General features: G+C 37.6%; 1 protein-coding gene across 1 annotated transcript in view; it reads right to left on the bottom strand.

The window, feature by feature from the left end:
- Positions 1-315: 315 nt before the first annotated feature.
- The window catches only part of shisa9b (shisa family member 9b), a 63,484-nt gene continuing 41,323 nt past the window's right edge, over positions 316-22,476 (bottom strand). The window contains 2 exon segments of the mRNA XM_051713626.1: positions 316-6,478; positions 12,825-12,971. Of these exon segments, the coding sequence (XP_051569586.1) occupies positions 6,081-6,478; positions 12,825-12,971 (545 nt within the window). The 3' untranslated portion in view covers positions 316-6,080.

Here is a 22,476-nt window from a genome sequence, read left to right as displayed (position 1 = left end):
ATAATACAATTATTTAAAAAAAGAGTATGTCATGACCCCGCTAAGGTCTAAGTGGGTGATCTTGGCAAGAATAAGCAACAATGTGGAGCACACTTTGTGCCCAATATAAAAAAATCTGGCTCTGTGAGACTGCACACTTTGTGCCTAATAGCCTAAATAAGACTTTTATGGCTTCCACAAGACAAAAACGTTCCTTGTTTGAGATAATTTGACATTCACATAACATTCCTTCTTCTCTTTACACATTAAATATTATCTACCTTACATTTTCACACCCAGTATTCTAGATTACATAACTCAAAAATACACAAAATGTAGAGAAGAGACATTTATTGTAAATAAGTTGATGTGAACAATACAACAGTGCTTAAACTTTCAACTTGCACATAAAAACATGTGACACAGAATATGAAACCTTAGTGTATTAAATGTAACCCATGGGCAGTGGGATCTACCAAAGAGTTCTCTCTGTTTCCCAAAAGCTTTATTTTGTATCCCCAATAAAGAGTACACTGAGGTAAAAACAGTATTATGACTAACTGACTACTACATTCGACACTTTTTAAATAAACCTGGATCACAAAAATAACGATTTAATAAATGATACTCAGTTTCTTGATATGAGTTAAGCTTGTGCAGGGATTGTTTGACATGTATCATTTTGATTTCCAATGCTTCATCTATATGATTTACAATGTAGACCACTGAACTGGACAACTTGGTCTTATCAGCAACTATGATGCTACTACTTACAAATATCAAGTTATTGTGTAACTACTCTGGCTTTATGTGAAAAATATGACAATATCATATCATAGAACAGAATGATACTATAGCATACCATCAGCATATCCATATCAATTACCAGAATAAACAAATAGCAATTATTTCAGTTATAACAGTAGGTTTCTAATTATCTTAGTTATTTGAGGTATTCATTTTCGAAATGAAATGGTATAAAATCGTATGTTTAAAACGAACCAGTTACAGACACAAACACATTAACCTCAGTGTCAATTCCAATGTGGTTGTGAAGCTTTTTAACATGAAATAAAGGGCAATTCCATTTTAGCATGACTTTTACAACCTCTTTACATCCATCTCAACTATCTCAACAAATGTCCTTCATTTGCTCTTTGCTAACCAGGACATGACACAGCATTAAAGTTTCTCGGTTAATATTCAGCCCTTTTGTGATGTAGTGTACAGCCTGATTGTAAAAGATTGCATCTGTTAAATACCAGTCCATCATTGCTCTAACTAACTAAGTAACTGAAAAAAAGACTCTATTCTTAAATCAAATGATAAAAACCTTTCCAGCACTTTCCACAAATAGGGTGCAAAATGGGGCCTAAAACTTTGTTTCAGCAAATGGTCAGTGAAAGGTGCTTAACCTCCAGAAAATGCTGATCGTCGACCTCTCGTGTTCTGACAAAATATTTCATCTGTTTTTTTTTTTTATTTTATTTTTTTTATTGTCTATTCATTTTATATGAGCTTTGCCATTTTTGCTAGAAAATATTTTAGCAATAAACATTATATAAACATAATGAGTAAATATAAAATAATCCAAAAATAAAAATAAATATTTAAATGAAATAACTTTAAACAAATGAATTAATTAAATTAATTAAAAAATAAAAATAAACCTAGAGCATTTTTCCCACAAATTTAAGAAAAACATTTGTTTAATCATTTTTTATTTACATAGTTGGCAAATGGAATGAAATTATTTACTTGTCTTCACTGCATGCTGTTTAAAGGGTCCAAATGATATTACTTCCTTTCACAATTTTAAGGAATGTTACTTTATATATATATATATATATATAGTGGGGAAATCATGTGGAGGGTAGCACGAAAAATGTAAGACAGATAGATATAATTTTGGTAAATAATATTTTTTTAATGATTTTTTTTTATTTTTTATTATTAATTGAATAACACATTTTCAAAATATGACATTGCTTTATGATATTAATTGTTGGATACAGACAAGGAGGTAAAGACCACTGAGGTGGGTGGGACAGGTCAAAATCACTTTTTGTTTGGTTAAATTTATGTAAGATAATAGTTTCTCTCACATATTTAACAGTTCTTAAAAAAAAAATTAAATAAAAATGTATGCCCCTAACGGTTAACAAAAAACAATAGGACACCGAAGTGTACCATATTCATGAAAAGTGCCTTCCATGTTCTTTGCATTCAGCATGGACATCTGCTCAAGCACTCTGTGTAAGACAAAAGCATATATGTAATCATGAACTCAGACTGCAGAAAACAAGTGTCTATTAATGATCAGCCAAACAGCAAGGCACAATGAGAGGTGGAAACAACAATCAGCATTTCCGTAATAAGACTCCCCCATGTAGGCTCAAAGTAACATGAGCTTTATACATTTCAACATATAAAGTGTTAACCTCATTATTTAAATGATTATTTCACACAGGTCTGATTTCCACTGCAAAACTTTGCATTTTAGATTATGCAGCCAGACAATCCAGCTGTGACGGTCCCTTTAGCTACACAACGGTCTTTGACATTATCTGTGCTTATCCATATCTACAGTGGTCAGAGATGGGAAAAAGGTATTCACTACATTATTTAATTCTAAGAAATGCTCACCCCCCCCCCCCCCCCCCCGGTGAGTGATCCTGTAGTGTGCTCTGAGTCATGAGCTGACCTGTGGTGAGACACTCAGGTTTAATAGACGTTGAGTGGCCTCAGTGACTGGCAGGCTAGCGAGCATTATGTCAGCCTTAAGTGCTGGTTTGTTGCAGACTGTTTGGCAGTGACGCACAAAGTCGGTTTTCAATAAAAAGAAGAAGAGAAGCAGTTAAACTGTGGGCATGGCTTATTTTGCATGCATTTTTTTTTTTTTTTTTTTTTTCAGGAGAAATCTTAGGACATCTTAAAAAAAAAAACAAAAAAAAAAACTACACGTTAAAGAATTCTGTCACATTGTTAAATGAATATTCCAGATTAATCTCAAATTAATCTCAATTGACATTTTTTGTGGAATAATATTCATTACGACAATAATAATAATAATAATAATAATAATAATAATAAACTCATTCCTCCTTTTCTTAAAAAAAAAAAAAAAAAGCAAAGTGAGCTACTTACAATGGAAGTGAATGGAGCCAATTTTTGGAGGGTTTAAAGGCAGAAATGTGAAGCTTATAATTTTATTATAAATTAGAACGTGTATTATTTGAGTTGTACGTTGTTTAAATTGTCATTTTTACCATAGTTTTAGGGTTTGTGTCACAATGGCAACAAAGTGGTAAAATTGGCTATATCTTTACACAGAAAAGGTTAGTAAGTGACTTTATCACACTCAAAACATGTTAACACACATACAGTATTGTTTATGTCTTGTGGCTATACATTTGAAAGAGTGAGTATTTTAACATTTACGGATTGGCCCTCTTTCACTTCCATTGTACTGTAAGTGCCTCACTGTAACCCAGATTTCTGATGTTTTTAAAGAAAAGTAGGGGCAAGTCGAAATTAATTAATTTTAGCAATCAACATTCTACTACAAATGCTGTTGATTAACTTCACCTTGTATTGAACCCAGAATATTCCTTTAATTCCTTGCAGCAGAATTGTTATTCTTAATATAATAAATCAGATGCTAATTAACATACAAAATAATTCAAAATCATGATATGCAAATGTGTTATTAATATGTTACTAAGGTGTTCACACTAGATTTTTTAAGTACACAAAATCATTTTAGACCTACAATGAATACTATGGGCAAAAAGGAAATGATGTCATGTTCTAGGACTGTTTCGAATACATAAAAAATTATAATTACAACACTTTACAATAAGGTTCCATTGTTAACATTAGTTAATGCATTAGGTATCATGAACAAACAATAAACAATATACTTTTTAATCTTTTTTTTTTTTTTTTTAAACCCTCCCTAGCAACCAGGCCAATTTGGTTGCTTAGGAGACCTGGCTGGAGTCACTCAGCATGCCCCTGGATTTGAACTAGCGTACTCCAGGGGTGGTAGTCAGCATCTTTACTTGCTGAGCTACCCAGGCCCCCCATTAAGCTTTGTTAATGTTAGCTATTAAAACTATTCATTGTTAGTTCATAGTGCATTAACTAACATTAACAAAAACAACTTTTGATTTTAAAAATGTATTAGTAGATGTTGAAATTAACATTAACCGAGATTAATAAATGCTGTAAAAGTATTGTTCATTGTAAGTTCGTGTTAACTAATGTTAACAAATTGAACCTTTCTGTAAAGTGTTACATTAATTAAATTTCTTAATAATAATATTATATATTTAGTGATAAATATCCAAAATAATAAATTCAAATTTCTGTGACAATGCAAACCATGCAGCCTCTCTTCTTAATTACAGGTTGCATTCTTTTAAACCTTCATTGAATTGAGAAATAAGTTTGTTCCATGTTTGATTTTCAGCCAGTAATCTGTGATATTTAGTTTCACTGGTCAAGCATCTTCACACCATACAAATTTTCAAGTTAGAGTTCACCAAACATGAACTTTAGTACACAACAGAATACAAAAACACTCACTCTTGCCCATTCACATATGAACGGAGGAATACAAAATGAGTTTCCTACCTGCAAAATATGAGATAATGCTATTGCAAAAAGCCCTACTAGATATGTAATTGAATCTTTATTGTCAGTATGATTTAGCCTGCCAATATTTAAGAATGAGTACAGGTGTACTGAGATAAATCCACTTGTTCCAGAGCAAATGAAGTGACCAACATTATGCTACAAATTCAAAATCAGATACTTGGAATAATTTGGGTGTGGATGTCAAAAAGCACCACTACAGAATGTAATACAGCTAGTTCGATGTGCGACTACTTTCAGAGACTAGAGGCTTGTTTCTCTTATGCTAACTGAAATGGTTCACAGTATAATAAAGATTAAAAAAAGAAACTACTCAATTCGAACCAAACAGATTGGAAATGCAAGATGGCAGTGTCGTAATTGCAACAATTATGTTGGGTATCACATAAAAAAGTAGCCTTTCACATTTATCTTAGCTAACATTGAAAAATAATAAATGCTTATAATTAACCCTTCTTTCTTCAGATTTTACCATATACGGCTGCACTAACTAACTAACAGATATGCGAACACATCAAAGAAAAATGGTTCAACAGAGGGTATAAAAACACTGACAATCAACATTTTCTACTGAAATATGACAGCAGTAAACAAAAGATTTGTTTATATTTTATGCATCTTTGTAATTGAAAAAACACCATGTGCTGAGAAGCACAAGAGCTCTTAAATAAGGAGTTATTTTCTTTTTGGAAAGGCACAAGCCCAGTGTTTGTCAGAATATAGCATGTTAAATTGCTACAGGAGGTTTTTGGTGCAAGTGCTCTGGAAAGTCTTTGAGAACATCTAGGACACGATTGTCTTATATCATCTTTTATCTTCCAGACTGATTATTATATGTTCTTTGACTATCCGAGGAAGCTTATATGTCCTTAGTAACGTTCTGTTATGTACAAGATTCTGAGAAAAACTAAGTATCTTGAGGACACTGTACCACGAGCCACTGTTTTTTTTTTCACCAGAGCTGCACAAGTTTCAGGTTCAATAGGTGTTGTTGAGAAATATTTGTTTCATGGAATGATAGCAGTCCCACCTTGATGCTGAATGTATGTTTGATTGCATTGAATGTCTCATTTGTTTCTCATCACTTTGATGGAAGGACCTGTGAAATAATCTCATCTCTACAGGTCAGATTATTAATTTGCACTGTAACGGATAGGACACAGAAAGAGTACCATTGAAATAATGTTACACTTTCCCCTTGAAATGAGGCAGACGTCCAGTGCATGCCTGTTCCATGCACCACCATTCAAAGACAAACAGCAAATAGACAGCCAACAGAGAATGGGCCAAATCTTGAGCCAAACCGTTCGGCCAAACTTTCCAGCAGGACACGGTCCTAATCCACACTTCTTCCTCCGTCACGCTTGCTCTGTTATCCTCATTCTCCATTTCACGCAATCACTCAGAGCTAGGCTCGAGAAACCCTAAAGTTGTGGCCCCTTTCACACGGTCACCTCAGTCTTGCTGTTGGTGACAAAGTAAGGATGTGGCGGCAGGTAATGTTGGCTGTGAGTGGACGTCAGCTCGTTCATTTGTTCCACGGTGGCGCCATGTTTTGGGGGGCCATACGTTTGCCGGCGGCCCAGTGTCTCTGTCGCCTCCCAGCCCTTCAGCATGCCGGGGTTGGCGATGGTGTTGGAGCCAAAAGCCAGCGGGTGGGAGCTGTGAACCTTGGTGCTTTTGGACTTGTGTCCGTTCTGTTTTTGGCAGGGTAGCTCTGGGCTGTACGGGTTGGTGGGCTCCTGCTCCAGGCTCACAGAGTGCAGGGGAAGAGTGCCTTTCGCTGCCAGGTCGGTCAAGTGCCGTCTGTTAGTGTAGAAGTTTTCGTGGGCTTTTTCAGCTAGTAAGAGAGAGAAAACAAATTCATTAACAATTCATTATTATTTAGATATAAAAAACAACTTGATTGCTGATTGAGTTCTTTCTCTTAAGTACCAGAAAATCACACATGTAATGGATCAAGGGTTATCACTTGTTTTTCCCAGATGAGCCCTTATTCTCTGATAATACTTGACCTAATATTTTCCTCCAAGAGGCAATAAATAACCTGGATGTTTTTTTTTTTTTTAAGAAACAGTTCACCCAAAAACAAAAATTCTTATAGTGTTAGTCATTATTTATTCATCTTCATGTTTATCGAAACCTGTATGCTGTTATATATTTTTATGTAGAACACAAAAGGAGATTTCTTTTTTTTTTTTTTTTTTTAAAGAGTCTTCACACATATCTTTTCCATATTGCAACAGTTTATTGTGATCTCATCTGTAAAGCTTCAAAAAGGGCCAAAAAATAAGTCTATACATCTCTTTACGCGAAATACCAAGTCTTCTGAAGTCATATAATATCTCTGTGTCAGGAACAGTCCTAAATGTACGTTTTTATTCACTGCAAATCTTCCCCTCTGGCAAAGCTCTGAAATCTTGTTCTCTCCCACATTTAATCTTAAAAATGGCGCATTGACGTGTTGAGCCAGGTGTGATGACATTGATCCCAAATGTCATTGATTCTCATATATGTCGGGTGCGCCATCTTGAATATACAGAATGGAGAATGACATTTGGCAGCTTCAGTGAAGGGGACTAAGAAAATTCAGTGAATAACAACTTAAAATCCGGTCTGTTCCTCACAGAAAGCTCTCGCATGGCTTTAGAGGACATAGCATATAAGTCATATGGAATAATTTTATGGTGTTTTTATGGTGTTTTTGTCCTTTTCAGAGCTTCACAGACATGGCCACTATGAACTGTCATTGTATGGAAAAGAGTTGCATGAGGATTCAACAAAATTCTTTTAAAAATGAACTTTTGCAGTAAATGCAAATATCTCAGAGTACATTTTATTTGTAAAGATTTGAATGCAGATGGTGACAAAAGGTAGTTAAATTATTTAAAGTTGTTTGCAACATACTAATGATTAATTTCACCCCTGGTCTCTATTTGTTAGAGATCATGATGCATGTAAATGTGTTTCTTTAAATGCAAATTGGTCTGGATTGGCTTCAACCATGCAGCTTTTTCCTATTGATCTGAATCAGAATTTATCATGTACTTGAAAATCACAGTGTCACTTTCCAACTCTACTAAAATGGCTTGTCATGCTGTTTTTGGACAAAATAAGTATGCACGCTGCCATCTGACATGGCAGACAACAAAATAAGCTGCATCAACATTGACAATCAAATGGCACCCAACAGCTTCTTTGCAAAGGATTTATAAATGTTTGCTGTTTGTTGATTAGCACTGGTCACTAGCATATTTCATGGTACAGATGCAGCAACAAATCACTTTCTTACTCAGTATTTTTGTCTTATTTTCCACAAAAAATGTCCAAACATCTTAAAAAAAAATAATAATAATAATTAAAAAAAAAAATAATTATAATTTACTTGAGAAGCAAAATTACATAATATATCAAGTCTTTTTTTAACATGAGTCTAGCCTAACTTAAAATTTAGTGAGGTTTAGGCTTAAAGCAAGAAAGATTTGCCAATGAAGTAAGAAAAATAAATATGTTGATTTTGATTTCCCAATTGGCAAATAGTTTTTTTTTTCTAGTTTTAAGCATTAACCTCAATAAATCTGGTTCAGTTTCTCTGAAAACAAGACTTCATATCTGTCATTTTGTCATATTGCTTCTCAAGTAAATGTTTCTTGCTGGCCAGCTTAACCAGCAAGACTTCCTTGGTCAACCTGCTTCATTAGAAAGACCATGCTAGTCGACCAGGTTTACTAGCTAAGTTCTGCATACCAGCACTAACCAGCATTAACCAGCCTGGGCCAGCATAGGAATTCATGCCGGTCCAAACTGGCCTTATAACCAGGGTTTGTGCTCTAAACCCAGTGAGAGTGTTAAATAAGACTTACAGACCGGCATTTTTGCATAAACTAGGCTAATGTGTTTCCAGACTATGTCACTAATAATTTTTTCTGGCACAACGTTTCAAACATCCAGACAATGCTAACTGTGCTTCACCTTCAAACATCGCAAGGCCTTAATTGAGATGACTAAACTCTGCTTGAAGTCCTCCTCATTTCAGCATGACAATTTAGAATTTTTAATTAAATGTCCTTCAGACATTTTATAACAGCCTTGACACCCTAATGAGTCGCTACAAACCACAGATCTAAAAGCTCATACCAGGAGAGCGAGCAAAAATCAGGCAGGCGGACGTGAGAACAGTTGATCTCATAGAACGAAATTGATCTTTCATTCACATCAATCCCTTGAGATTAACACATATCACAGAGGAAGACTCCCATGCTTCAGGTAGCACTGGTAACTCCCTGGCTCCTAGGTACTGTACAGCCTATTAGGTTTGTCTTCTGGACCGACTAGTCTATTAGTCCATTAATGACTGGCTAGTTAGATCAACCTGGTCTCATAAGAAGTCATAGTATGAGATGGTGAAATTGTAAGAAATCTGTAACAGGATCTTAGTTCGGGGCAATGGAGGAATCAGGAGACAACGAAGCAGGTTCAAGGTCAGTCCTTTTATTGTCCTTCTGAACCACACACAATCGGCGGTAACAATCAATAACAAAGGAATAATATTTCTTATAACTGAAAGAACTCTAAAACATAAACAAACACGCTCTTTCTCTCTGTTCGGGCTGTCATGCTTGATGAACACTCTCTCTCCTTCTGATGCTTCGGCGTGCCTTTTAAGTCTCCCTCCGCCATCACTATGGTAACGAGCCTTACCGCTCTCCCTCTCCCGCAGACTGACACATGACCATGCCCCCCATGCCACAAAATCGTACAAGTTGGCTCGTACAAAAACTAAACAACGAACAAAGTTATTATAATTTTTCCTGAGTTTAACCCCTAACCCAGATCTAAACCTTAGACCTAAACCTAAGAAAGAAAACATCAAGGTTTGGAACGAGATGATGGAAGTGTTCTACAGGTTTTTGACATACATCATGCTTTTGCACTGCATAAATATAAACATGGAATGAATAACCAAATTTGTTCACAGACGTTTTCTTTCTTAAAATAAAGTGTTGAATAGGAGGGTAGCTAAAATCTGATGCCTATATTTTGTTGATTAGAACAGGTTTGTTGATTGGTTGGTCTCTATGGGCATAAAAATTGCATATATTTGCATATATCCACCTCAGGGCCTGGGTAGCTCAGTGGTAAAGATGCTGGCTACCACCCCTGGAGTTCGCTAGTTCGAATCCCAGGGCATGCTGAGTGACTCAAGCCAGGTCTCCTAAGCAACCAAATTGGCCTGGTTGCTAGGGAGGGTAGAGTCACACGGGGTAACCTCCTTGTGATTGCTATAATGTGGTTCGCTCTCGGTGGGACACGTGGTGAGTTGTGCGTCGATGCCACAGTGGTACGTGCTATGTCTCCGTGGTAACGCGCTCAACAAGCCACGTGATAAGATGTGCGGATTGATGGTCTCAGATGCAGAGGCAACTGAGATTCGCCCTCTGCCACCTGGATTGAGGCAAGTCACTACACCATCACAAGGACTTAGAGCATTCCAAATTGGGAGGAATAAGGGGAAAAAATCCACACAAAAATTTTTTTTTGCCACCTCGTACTTATTACGAGATGTCATGAGACTATATTGGTGAGGTTGCCAAATCTAGATTGTTTATGTTTTTATATGTTTTTGTGCCTGTACTTTAATTAGTATGCTTTGCTTTAGCTGTTAGACACTGTAGTATCGTCTTTAAAGCTCTTTTTGAACATATCTTATGTAAACATCCCCTAAGAGACGCTTTTGATCAGGGGTCAGGTGAACCTGAAACCAGCCTAATTACACAGGGTTTCCATTAGACTGATTAGTCAACTAGTCATTTAGGCAATTGACTGACTAGTTGATTTTGCAGATATGTAGTTTTTACATTCCTATTACAAAATGTCACCATGTTTTCCCAGTGATTGTTCTGCACAGACAGCACTTCAGTGGATTAGTAACTGAGAAGTTTTAGCTTTGACCGAATGTCACAGAGAAAGTCTGCCATCACACGTCTGCTGCTTCTGCTTTTTGTCTGTCTGCTGTCTACCAGCTGTCATCTCACTGAAGTCTTTTGATAGCCTTTACTCTAATGCCAGACTCATTTTGGTTGAGATATGAAAAGGTTGTCTGTATTTCATTTTAAAGTATATTAAACATGATCAGAAATTACAGAAATGTTAATGCTTGGTATGTATTTTAAAGGTATTTCTTCAGTTGGGGAAAAATGGAGAGTGGTCAGGAAACATGTTTGAAAACAAGCATATTTTTGCAATTTCATTTGGTGACACTAGTAGCTCAGAGATTACCACTTTTTTATTGTATGAACAATAGAGTTGCCACGGTGTACGGTGTTACCGGTTTTACTCGGTACAAGGGACAACAACGGTGTGAAGTTATATACCGGGTAAAAGGGGAAAACATTATGAATGGACTTCCAATATCAATACTATAGCCGAACGAATAGAATAGCCTTAAATAAAGAATAGTTGCCTAATGAAGAGTTTACGACCCATGATAAATGAACCTAAATAACGCATTGAAAGCCAGATGTTCTTTACCAACATGTCAAATTACACAGGCAGCAAAGTATGCGCACTGACTAGCAAATATATTGTGCATGGTGGGTAACTGTAAAACGTCTCAGATTCGGAATGACACAAGAAATGCTGTCAGACACACAGAAGAAACACACTTTATTATATTTTTAAGAACAGATCACAGAAAAGCTGTCTAAGTGCATGTCTGACACACTGTTTGTTCGGAGGCGTGCAGTCTTGTGGAACACGCGTACATAAAGGGTTCTCACTTTTTCTTTGTTTCAGTCTTCTGAAATGTTTTTGCAAGAATAGTATCGTCTATGAGAATGCTGCAAATTACCTCAGACCATTTCAGCTCAGGAGGTGCTCTGAGTTCAGTTCACTTTATTTCCACAGAGCAGTTCATTGTGAGCGCAACTTTGCAGGGTCACTTTATATATAGCCAATACATCTGTGATTCAGTCATAAAATAATATAAAAACACGTTCACCTCGAAGCATGATTTATATTTCAGTGATTATCATCATCATTATAATTATTATTCATTATTGTAAGGGTGCAGTGACTGAGTAACTGTCTTCTGAAACACTTCTGATAATTGAGTATTTGAGAAAGAGCAGTGAGAAATTTCCACAAAGGCATTCTTGGTTTAGCAGCATTATAAGTCATAAATATAGATGTGCTTGTTTTTATGTTGGTTTATTACTTTCCTTTCTGAGCAAGTCTCCAGACTCATCATTAATCTTAGCTAAAGCGTTTGAATAAGGAATGGCCTAATGAATTACTGGCCCTAATGTGGGCTGACATCCTAATTTGAATACACAACTTCTGAAATCTACAAAAAACAGTTAAACTGCAGAGACATATTTATGCCAACAGAATTCACAATTGAGCTTGTCAAGGCACTATCAGACTCTTTTCATAATTACAGCATTATGCCATGTTTTTGTTTGGGGGAAAATGCAAATAGGCAAATATGTTAAAATATATAAACTTTTCCATTTCCATTATTTGTGCCATTTGAGCTTGTCTGTGATTTCTAAAATTTCCGTATTGTGACTGCATTTGGAGAAGGCATTAGATCAGTATTTTGGTCAAGAAAGCATGGTAATTAATGATCTAAGATTATTCATCTAAATGGATAATTTGGTCCAGATAGTAAAGGAAAAACAATGAAAAAGTGAACAGCATACATGTGAACTCCTTCAAGACAGTTGGAAAAGCATCCTGCTATGCACAAGCTGAATTTGGGGAGAGAATGCCCGGAATGCAAAGATCTGTAATCTAGGCAAAGGGTAGCTACTTTAAATAAGCTAAAATATAGGATACCTTTAGAGAAGATTTAAATTTTTTATAGTGGCTACTTTAAAGAAGCTAAAATATGGGGTAGTTTTAGAGAGGATACATTATTTTTTTTAGAAGAGTGAGTGAGTTAGTGAGCAAGTTAGATAGATAGATATTTGGTCACTACATAATTCCCATACCGTGCCCAAACTTGTCTCGTACCTGACTGCAGTACAACAAGATTTATGGAAGCCATATCTCATTTCAGCTTTACCACAAAAAGAAAATCTGTAGTGTCCTAATCATGGTCATGGTCTTGATTGGCACCAGAACAGCATAGGTTTTGATTAAATGCACATACAGTTCTGGCTAATTAAGCATGAAAGTCTTACCAACAGCCTTGAGTGAGGCGTACTTGTTATGCTCCTTTCCAGCTTGACATGCCTCATATGGGTGGGCTACCTGTCCAAGGGCAGGATACTGCGTCATGGTTTGCATCAGAGATGAACCTGGTACCACACTGTTCATCTGGGCACCCTCTAAACAGAGAGACATAAAGAGAAAATATATGGTATAAAAGCAATAAATCTAAAATGTAATGAAATGTTTCCATACAAAAGAAAGAAATGATGCTGCTGAGGATAATTCAGATATAGTATGTCCATTTTTTAAATAAACATCAAGATTTTATGTTAATGTTTATATAAATATAGTCTACTACGTATGGGAAAGTGTTTATTTTAGGTGCTGTGACTGGTCACCATTATAGCTTAATATGCAAATGTACGTTTATTTCTATCAGAAAGACTCAAACAGCATAGTGTAAAAGAAATGACAATTTATTGACAATTAATAGCAAGAACAGATATAATAGTTATTTGGCATAAGCCTCTGTCCGGCGGTCCTGTGAGAGATTGGGCGAATCGTCAAATCCTGCCAGGGAAGATGAGATGTTAAAGAGATTTTGTCTGTGAAGTTCTTCTTCTACATGCTGCTGACCTCAGATGTTTTTCCTCTCCCATATGAGTTTTAAGATTTAACAATATCTTAAGCTGCTTGAGGTCTGTTTCATCGACCAATCAACACAACTTCTGAATTTTCTTTTTGGTGATTCACTCTATGCCACCCCCAGGAAGCAGATCATTAGCCATGGATTTCTGGAGCTCCAGCCAGGCTCTCCTGTGCTACTAATCGAATCCTTTTGAACTGCTAAAACACGTTAATGCCAAAAGCAATGGTAAGCTCCTTTTGGGATAGCGTCTGATATTTGTGATTTGAACATGGTCACAATAGAAGATTATTTGTTTTGTCACATTTTTTTCTTGATTAGAGCAAAGACTGTCATCTTCAGGACACAGAGGATCTAAATCATAAATGCTATTTTAGAGATTGCTTTAGTTCAATGGCAGACATCTGGCCAACTGGAGGGGGGCACAGGAGCATGGCAAATAGACTGGCCCTCTGCCGTCTGGCATGAAGGGCCAACCAGATGTTGTGGGTATTATTTCTAACTATTTTGAAGAGTCACAGGAAACAGCGAAAATGCAGCCAGATACTGGAGAGGAACTGGGAAACAATAAACAGCATACTAGTTATCACAAGCATGGTGTATCTACTTCATCTATTGTAAATTACAAACAGAATGAGTGCTGTATCCATTTACAATGGAAAATGATTGGTGTGACACTGTGTTACAATGCAACAATGCTGCCTGATATTTTTTTGTTCTTCAGAAGTGTTTTAGTTGTTGAACTCTCCTTGATGTGTTGTTGTCTTGGAAACCTCTTTAAGTGTATTTTTTATTTTATTTTTTTCTATCTGAATGACTATTTTCCTACAGGATTGTACAGTCTGTAGCACAGGACAAACTGAAGGGCTCTTCCATTCTGAATGAAACACACACTTCATACACTGGTCTGTTTACCATTTTGTTTTATATGTACTTACAGTATTTTTAAGTTGTTGTTGTTGTTTGGCCTTTATAAAAAAAAAAAGTGTTCTGGGTTCAATACAAGTTAAGCTCAATCAGCAACATTTGTGGCATAATGTTGATTACCACAAAAATAAATTAGTCTTGTCCCTTTTTAAAAAAAGTAAAAAAAATAAAAATAAAAAATAAACATGGTTTCAAAAGAATAGCCACAAGATGTAAATGTTTTACATCAACATGACTTAGTGTGAAAAAATGACTTACTAAAACTATTTAAGTTAGGCTATATCCGATATTACAACTTTGTTGCCATGATGACATAATGGAGGTAAATCCTGTAAGTTATTTTATCACACTAAAATCATGTAGAACAGTGATTTTGTCACACTAGAGTGATGTTAATATGTTTAATGTCTTGAGGCTATTGAAACAGTGTGCATTTTATTGTTTATGAGGTGACCCTATTCATGTTTATGAGGTGGCCCATTGTAAGCCCCTCACTGTAACTGGAATTTTTTCCTTTTTAAAATAAGTGAGGGACAAATCTAATCAACATTTTGCCACAAATGCAATCTATTGAACTTGTTCTGAACTTGGAACATTGCTTTAATTTTACAGGAAAGTCCAGAGAAAGGGAGGCAATAAGATCAGTTATGGCACAAGCCAGACTCAAACCTGTGTCTGATAAGCAAATTGGCTCTGTGCTGTGACCACATGCACTACACACTTATAATATTTTTATAAGCAATAAACCACTGATCAAATAATTATTGCTGTCAATTTAATTTAACGCGTTAGTGCGATTTAATTATATAAAAGTAACGCATTGACAATTAATCCCTCCTCAACTGTACTTGAAGTTGTTAATACAATTATTTCCCTACCTTCTGAGCACTTCAAGCTTGAAAGACATGTAAAAAAAAAGTTATAAGCCGCATCAACAAGGGGCAGTCAGCGCACCTCAAAAAAATACTCAAACAGTGGAGACACAGAAAGAGAGCCATTTTTGAGAGCTGGACAAAGCACAACAGAATGCAGGGATCTTGAGGTGCAATTTTAACTACATTCAACTTGAAAATGTGTCCTGTCCTGCTCCAAAAGCATTCATCTGACTCATATAGTATGTACATAGACCAACAATTAAAAATAGCGCAGAGGGAACACAAGAACACATCCTGTGAGAACAGGACAAACTGACAAACTCTGTGGTGTACTATAGGCTTATATTCAATAATATGGAAATAAAACAAAAAATATATTGACTGCCAAAGCCACTTTTTGTATTTGCTAATCAATTCTTTACTGATCTGTCACAATAATGCAAAATATTTCATACTGAATATATATATATATATATATATATATATATATATATATATATATATATATATATATATATATATACACTATATTTTCAAAAGTATTCGCTCACCCATCCAAATAATTGAATTCAGGTGTTCCAATCACTTCCATGGCCACAGGTGTATACAATGAAGCACCTAGGCATGCAGACTGCTTCTACAAACATTTGTGAAAGAATGGGCCGCTCTCAGGAGCTCAGTGAATTCCAGCATGGTACTGTGATAGGATGCCACCAGTGCAACAAGTCCAGTCGTGAAATTTCCTCGCTACTAAATATTGCACAGTCAACTGTCAGTGGTATTATAACAAAGTGGAAGCAATTGGGAATGACAGCAACTCAGCCACGAAGTGGTAGGCCACCTAAAATGACAGAGCGGGGTCAGCGGATGCTGAGGCGCATAATGCGCAGAGGTCGCCAACTTTCTGCAGAGTCAATCGCTACAGACCTCCAAAGTTCATGTGGCCTTCAGATTAGCTCAAGAACAGTGTGTAGAGAGCTTCATGGAATGGGTTTCCATGGCCAAGCAGCTGCATCCAAGCCATACATCACCAAGTGCAATGCAAAGCGTTGGATGCAGTGGTGTAAAGCACGCCGCCACTGGACTCTAGAGCAGTGGAGATGCGTTCTCTGGAGTGACGAATCACGCTTCTCCATCTGGCAATCTGATGGACGAGTCTGGGTTTGGCGGTTGCCAGGAGAACGATACTTGTCTGACTGCATTGTGCCAACTGTGAAGTTTGGTGGAGGTGGGATTATGGTGTGGGGTTGTTTTTCAGGAGCTGGGCTTGGCCCCTTAGTTCCAGTGAAAGGAACTCTGAATGCTTCAGCATACCAAGAGATTTTGGACAATTCCATGCTCCCAACTTTGTGGGAACAGTTTGGGGATGGCCCCTTCCTGTTCCAACATGACTGCGCACCAGTGCACAAAGCAAGGTCCATAAAGACATGGATGAGCGAGTTTGGTGTGGAAGAACTTGACTGGCCTGCACAGAGTCCTGACCTCAACATGATAGAGCATCTTTGGGATGAATTAGAGCGAAGACTGCGAGCCAGGCCTTCTCGTCCAACATCAGTGTCTGACCTCACAAATGCGCTTCTGGAAGAATGGTCAAAAATTCCCATAAACACACTCCTAAACCTTGTGGAAAGCCTTCCCAGAAGAGTTGAAGCTGTTATAGCTGCAAAGGGTGGGCCGACGTCATATTAAACCCTATGGATTAAGAATGGGATGTCACTTAAGTTCATATGCGTCTAAAGGCAGATGAGCGAATACTTTTGGCAATATAGTGTATATATATATGTATACACACACACACACACACACCTCGGTTGGACAGTTCTGTCCTCAGACCCCTAAACATAAAGATCCCAGAGATGCATCAGTTAATGTGCTTATAAACCAGGTGTGCAGAATATCTAATTAAATGTGAGGAAATTAATTATGCTGTGATCCATAATCTCTTAGGCAGTAAGATTAATTCCAGTTCTATAATCAAAAGGCGGGATTGAAACAAATCATTATGTAGTGGAACTGTGATAAAGGCAGGTTAAAATGTCCCTTCACGGAAAATGAAATTCCTGTCCTGGGGTACGTAAATGATTATTGAGTGCCTCCAGAATACATCCTTCAAATGCAGAGTTTAACCTAATGCAGCCGTTTCAACGCAAAAAAAAACTTGTAAATCGCTGTTTCTGTGGACTCTGTCCCAAGTTTCTAACTCTTTGATTGTGGAGACAATATGCATCCCTTAGCTCTGACACAGCAGCTCTAGGCATGATGTCAGGTAATGCTTTTTAATTAGTATGATGCTGAGAGACACTTGTGGTATTATACAAGACACAACCCTGATTTACCATTACTACCAATAACCTTGAGATGTGTTCTTAATCTTAGACCTCATGCCTTTTACAGTATAGACATACTACAAGTGTGTTTGTTTACACAGGTATTCCGATGTTGCCATGCATTGATTAGCACTGTTTATCCAATATATGTGGCATGTGAGCAGCCAGGAGACAGTTGCTAAGCCAATATGCATCACATATTCACTGTAATAAATTAACATTTCCCTGCTATCTCTTTAACACATTGTAACAGGGTTTAAAATGGGCAAGGAGGAGGCGGGAACCGGACGGACCATCAAAATAATGTTTAATGAAAACTTAAAAAGACACAAACATAAACACGCACGGCAGCTGCGTGTGGCTCTCTCTCTCCCATACTGCCGTATCCGGCTCGGCCTTATCCCTCTCCTCGGCTGATTAGCCTGATCCAGCCCCGCCCTCTTCCTCGTCACACTCCTCCCTCCTTTGCCTCAGGCCGGGAACCCCCAGCATGACGTAAATCCACCCCCCCCTTTCCGAGTGGTGAGCGTTGCCCTTCCGGACGTGCCTGCCAGCAGGCTTTACCTGCCTTTCGAGACCTGGGAGGGAGACAAGGGGAGGGAAAAGAGGAGAGGGAAAGAGCGAGGAGGAGCGAGAAAAAAAAATAATAAAAAATTGCTCTCTGGTTCCTAGACATGCCGTCGCCTGGTCCTTGACCACTCCTCCACCAATCCAGGCGGCCGGCAGTGACTCCTCCGTCCCCCTGCGGACAGCCGCGGCTGCTCCTTTGGGCGGACGGCAGTGGTGAGGACTCTACGACAGCGCATCCCTCCTCCTTCCTGGGTTTTGGCATCAATGTAACAGGGTTTAAAATGGGCAAGGGGGAGGCGGGAACCAGACGAACCATCAAAATAATGTTTAATGAAAACTTAAAGACACAAACATAAACACACACGGCAGCTGCGTGTGGCTCTCTCTCTCCCAAACTGCCACATCTGGCTCAGTCTTATCCCTCTCCTCAGCTGATTAGCCCGATTGGGGACCGGCCGTGTGCACTCACGGGCCGGCCCCGCCCTCCTCCTCCTCATCACACACATATTTAAAGATTATGAAGGCGAAAAAAGAGATGATCCCTCTTATTTCTGCCCTACAACCGTCCCTTATTTCACATAATTGGTTCAAATTTGTGTTACAGTACAATCACACCCCAAGGGTAGGTACTCTAGGAGAAATAACATGGGTTTGGGAATAACTAGCCACTGATTCTTCATCTGCAGACATTAATTTCTTTGCAGAGTTCCATCTTTGTAGTGTTGCCATGCAACAATCCAATGTAGGGCTGAAACAACGAATTGATAAAATAGATTATTATCGATAATGGAAATCACGGACAACAAATTTCATTATCGATTAGTTGGATATATGTTGCGAGAACTCAGCACGGAGAAGCTCCATCAGTGATATCACTTTACAGCCCAGTGAAAATGTGTTGCATGATGAAACTCGTTTGAAAAACGACAGAGACAAGTTGAAGCAGAAAAAACATGACCCAAGTTGTCCAGCGCATGAGAGCACTTTGTAAACACGTCAAAAATGGGGCAGTGGTAGCTCAGCGGTTAAGGCTCTGGGTTACTGATCAGAAGGTCGGGGGTTCAAGCCCCAGCACCGCCAAGATGCCACTGTTGGGCCCTTGAGCAAGGCCCTTAACCCTATCTGCTCCAGGGGCGCCGTATCATGGCTGACCCTGCACTCTGACCCCAGCCTAGCTGGGATATGTGAAAAAGAAGAATTTCACCGTATATGTGCAAATGTATAATGTGTGATAAATAAAGAAAATTATTAATTATTATTAATTAAAAAGATCATAATAAGCGTACAGTATAATGTGGACCGGTTGCTGATTCAGGTGCATTGACAGAGGGCGTGTGCCGTTTGATGCACTTAAGAGTTGTTTCTTTCCAGCACATGATTTACATTTTACTGCTATTTTCTGGTTTATAATGTATACATGTTATGAATTCAAAATCAGGCATGTATTTCTGCATATTTCTCAACACTGTTTGTTTTTACCACATGCGAGTCTCCGTTAAACTTCTCTGAGCAAGCGAGCATGCGTATCCACGTCAATCAAACTGACTGCAATGTAGAAAGGAAGCACAATCACTTTGATTTAACTTGTGCAACAACATACTGTGATTTCAGCTCAATGTAATCAATTGTGCAGCTTTCACTGATTTCACGCTGATGTCTCAGAGGTCAAAGTGTGCGATTTAAAGTGTTTTAGATCGTTTCTCATCATGTAAGCGCATGTAATACAATGAGCTTCAGGAGAAGACTTTTCAGCGCGAGAGTGAATCTGCACTGCATTTACAGATGATTGTACTATATTAAACTGTACATAATGCTGAATATAATGTATATTAGAATGTGCTCTGCCTTTCACGTCACATCGAAAATGAAATAAGTGAAAGAAGGCTGTGTTTATTTCAGTAATGTTATGGTTAGGGATATGGTTTGGGTTAGGTTAGGAGTATTTTAATGTACTATAATTACTACTCAAATGTTTCCAATAAATCAAATGTGCTGTACCTTTCAAGTCACATCCATTCAAAGAAATACATTAAATACATAAATGTAAGTGTGCATGTGAGTAACTGTAGTCCAACAGTTCTGAAAATGTGGAAAGCATTGACCGATTTAAGCAGACAAAACATTCAACTGCCTATCGCAGATTTCCCAGTGTGATCAGTCTATTTATGGAGAAAAATGATTCCACACAAAGACTGTGAAACTTTGCACATTCCCAAATCAACCCTTGAACAGCACTATTTACACATTAATATGTGGGAGCAAACTTTTGGTCAATAGCGGACAAAGCTGCACATATCTGGCTGAAAATAGGTTTTAAAGTAACAAAACTAAATGCTGGACTGAGGCCATTTATCCAGGAGGAGATGTCAGCTATGCATGAGATGTCACCCTGGTTCGGGTTCTCTTCATTTTCTCTGCCATGTTATCTGATTAGAATTTAGCCCATTTTTGAAAGGGAGCAGCTTAATTAATATGGCTGTTTTAGTCATAGTATATGGACAGTTCGATTCCCTCCTGGCCTGTGATTCACACACCTTATTTGTCAGCAGTGTTAGATATGACTGAGGTCGGTTTAAAAAAATAAAAAACACCACACCCTGTGTAACTTATACTCAGACTCAAGGATGATGTTTGAACCCAAGCAGTATTTGACACACAAAGACAGTAGGTAAGGGATGACATGACAGTACTGGGTTGCAGTGGTGATAGTTTACATGATGGTGACTCTCCTTGAAATGGAGGGTTTGCAACAACGAAGCTTGTGCTGAGGAGATGGACACTGGAGAAGACTCATGATGGCATTTACCACTGGAGATACAGGTAAGTGAGTCTGTACATGAAGTTGAGACCAGACACAGAATGGAAGGGGAGTGAGGTTTATATAGAGGGGTTGATTGATGCAATGATTGGAGGCAGGTGTGGGTGATCAGTACTCAGGAGAGTGAGAGGGTTGAGTGAAATTGGTAGGTGGGTCAGAAGGATCCGTGACACCATGGCTCTGTTTGTGTTTATACTGAGTGCAGCTTTGTGAATCTGTGACAAATTTTAATTCTCCCCTTAATTTTGCCTCTGGGATGTATTTGAAGTATATTCAACACCATACAAAGGGAAACCAAAAGTAAATGTCCATCAAAATCAAAATAACTTTTAGAAAACACCAAACTCTAGTATTTATGGTATCAAGTTTTAATTTTAAGGAGCCCACTTAATGCTGTATCTTAATGATAAAAAGAGATAATGAACACAGAAATTGGGCTAATTACAGCCTTATTCCCCATTGGTCAAAAACAGATATCAGTGCCAAGCTAATTACTTTAGAGAGAGGCATAAAATTATCTGTTGTGTCTGATAAAAACAGTGTTAATCAAACAGTGTAGGGCTATGAAGAACACATATTTGACATATTTGATAGCAACAGGATCTACTAAAGATACAGGAACACATCAGGCTGTACTGTATTTCTGATGTCAAGAATAAGTCAACAAATCATTATCAAAGTTAAGGTGGGCTAGTGTGGTCAAAATGTAATTTTTTAGCATTTTCATAGTGTAAAAAGTCAGATTCCTTATTCGTGAAACTTTTTACTGCAGCATCAAATTAATTTGTCAAGGCCTTTAAGCAGAAGGACACAAAAGTTGTCTGAAAAATTCCAAGACCAGCTCAAAGTGAGTCAAAACCGAAACAGAAATTCTGCAAGGCCTCATTGGAAATGTAAAGGGGTATTTTGGGGTCTAAACACAATAGTGCCATGGGGAGGGCACATACATTCTCACACAAATAGAACTTTCCACACCAAACCCATCTTATTCTAAAATAAATAATGGATTTTTCAGCTTCAGAACATACCGGCAGTTTTATGAATATATACGTACATATTGGGAAAATATGTGGAGATAGTTTTGCTCCAAGCACAGGTATGAGACAAACCTAGTCTCATAGAATGAATTTTACTATAACCACATTTTTGCAAAACAACTTTTATGCGCCAAATTCTATGTTTTGTCGCAGTTTCCTGGTGAAATTATGGAAATGCTAGAGGAGCTATGACAATATGGCTAATTATGACTTTAGAAACACTTATTATCCACTCTAGTATTTACACACTGCTTTATTTTGATACGGAAACACTTTTACTATAACGCATCATTTGAAAAATTATACTTTTCATTCTGATTTACTGACTCACCTACATTTACACACTTATTCCAATGTGATTCGCTACCACGGTTGCTCAACTGATAAATTGTTCATAGAAGCGACACGAGATGATGTGGTTACTTCAGAAAATGTACTTTTAATTTCTCGTTTTGTTTTTAGACACTGTCAGTTAGGTTTA

Source organism: Myxocyprinus asiaticus, chromosome 13, assembly GCF_019703515.2.
Source record: "Myxocyprinus asiaticus isolate MX2 ecotype Aquarium Trade chromosome 13, UBuf_Myxa_2, whole genome shotgun sequence".
In the NCBI taxonomy this organism is placed as follows: Eukaryota; Metazoa; Chordata; class Actinopteri; order Cypriniformes; family Catostomidae; genus Myxocyprinus; species Myxocyprinus asiaticus.
The sequence above is the reverse complement of the archived record's forward strand: the minus strand, read 5'-3'. Positions and strand labels throughout refer to the sequence as shown.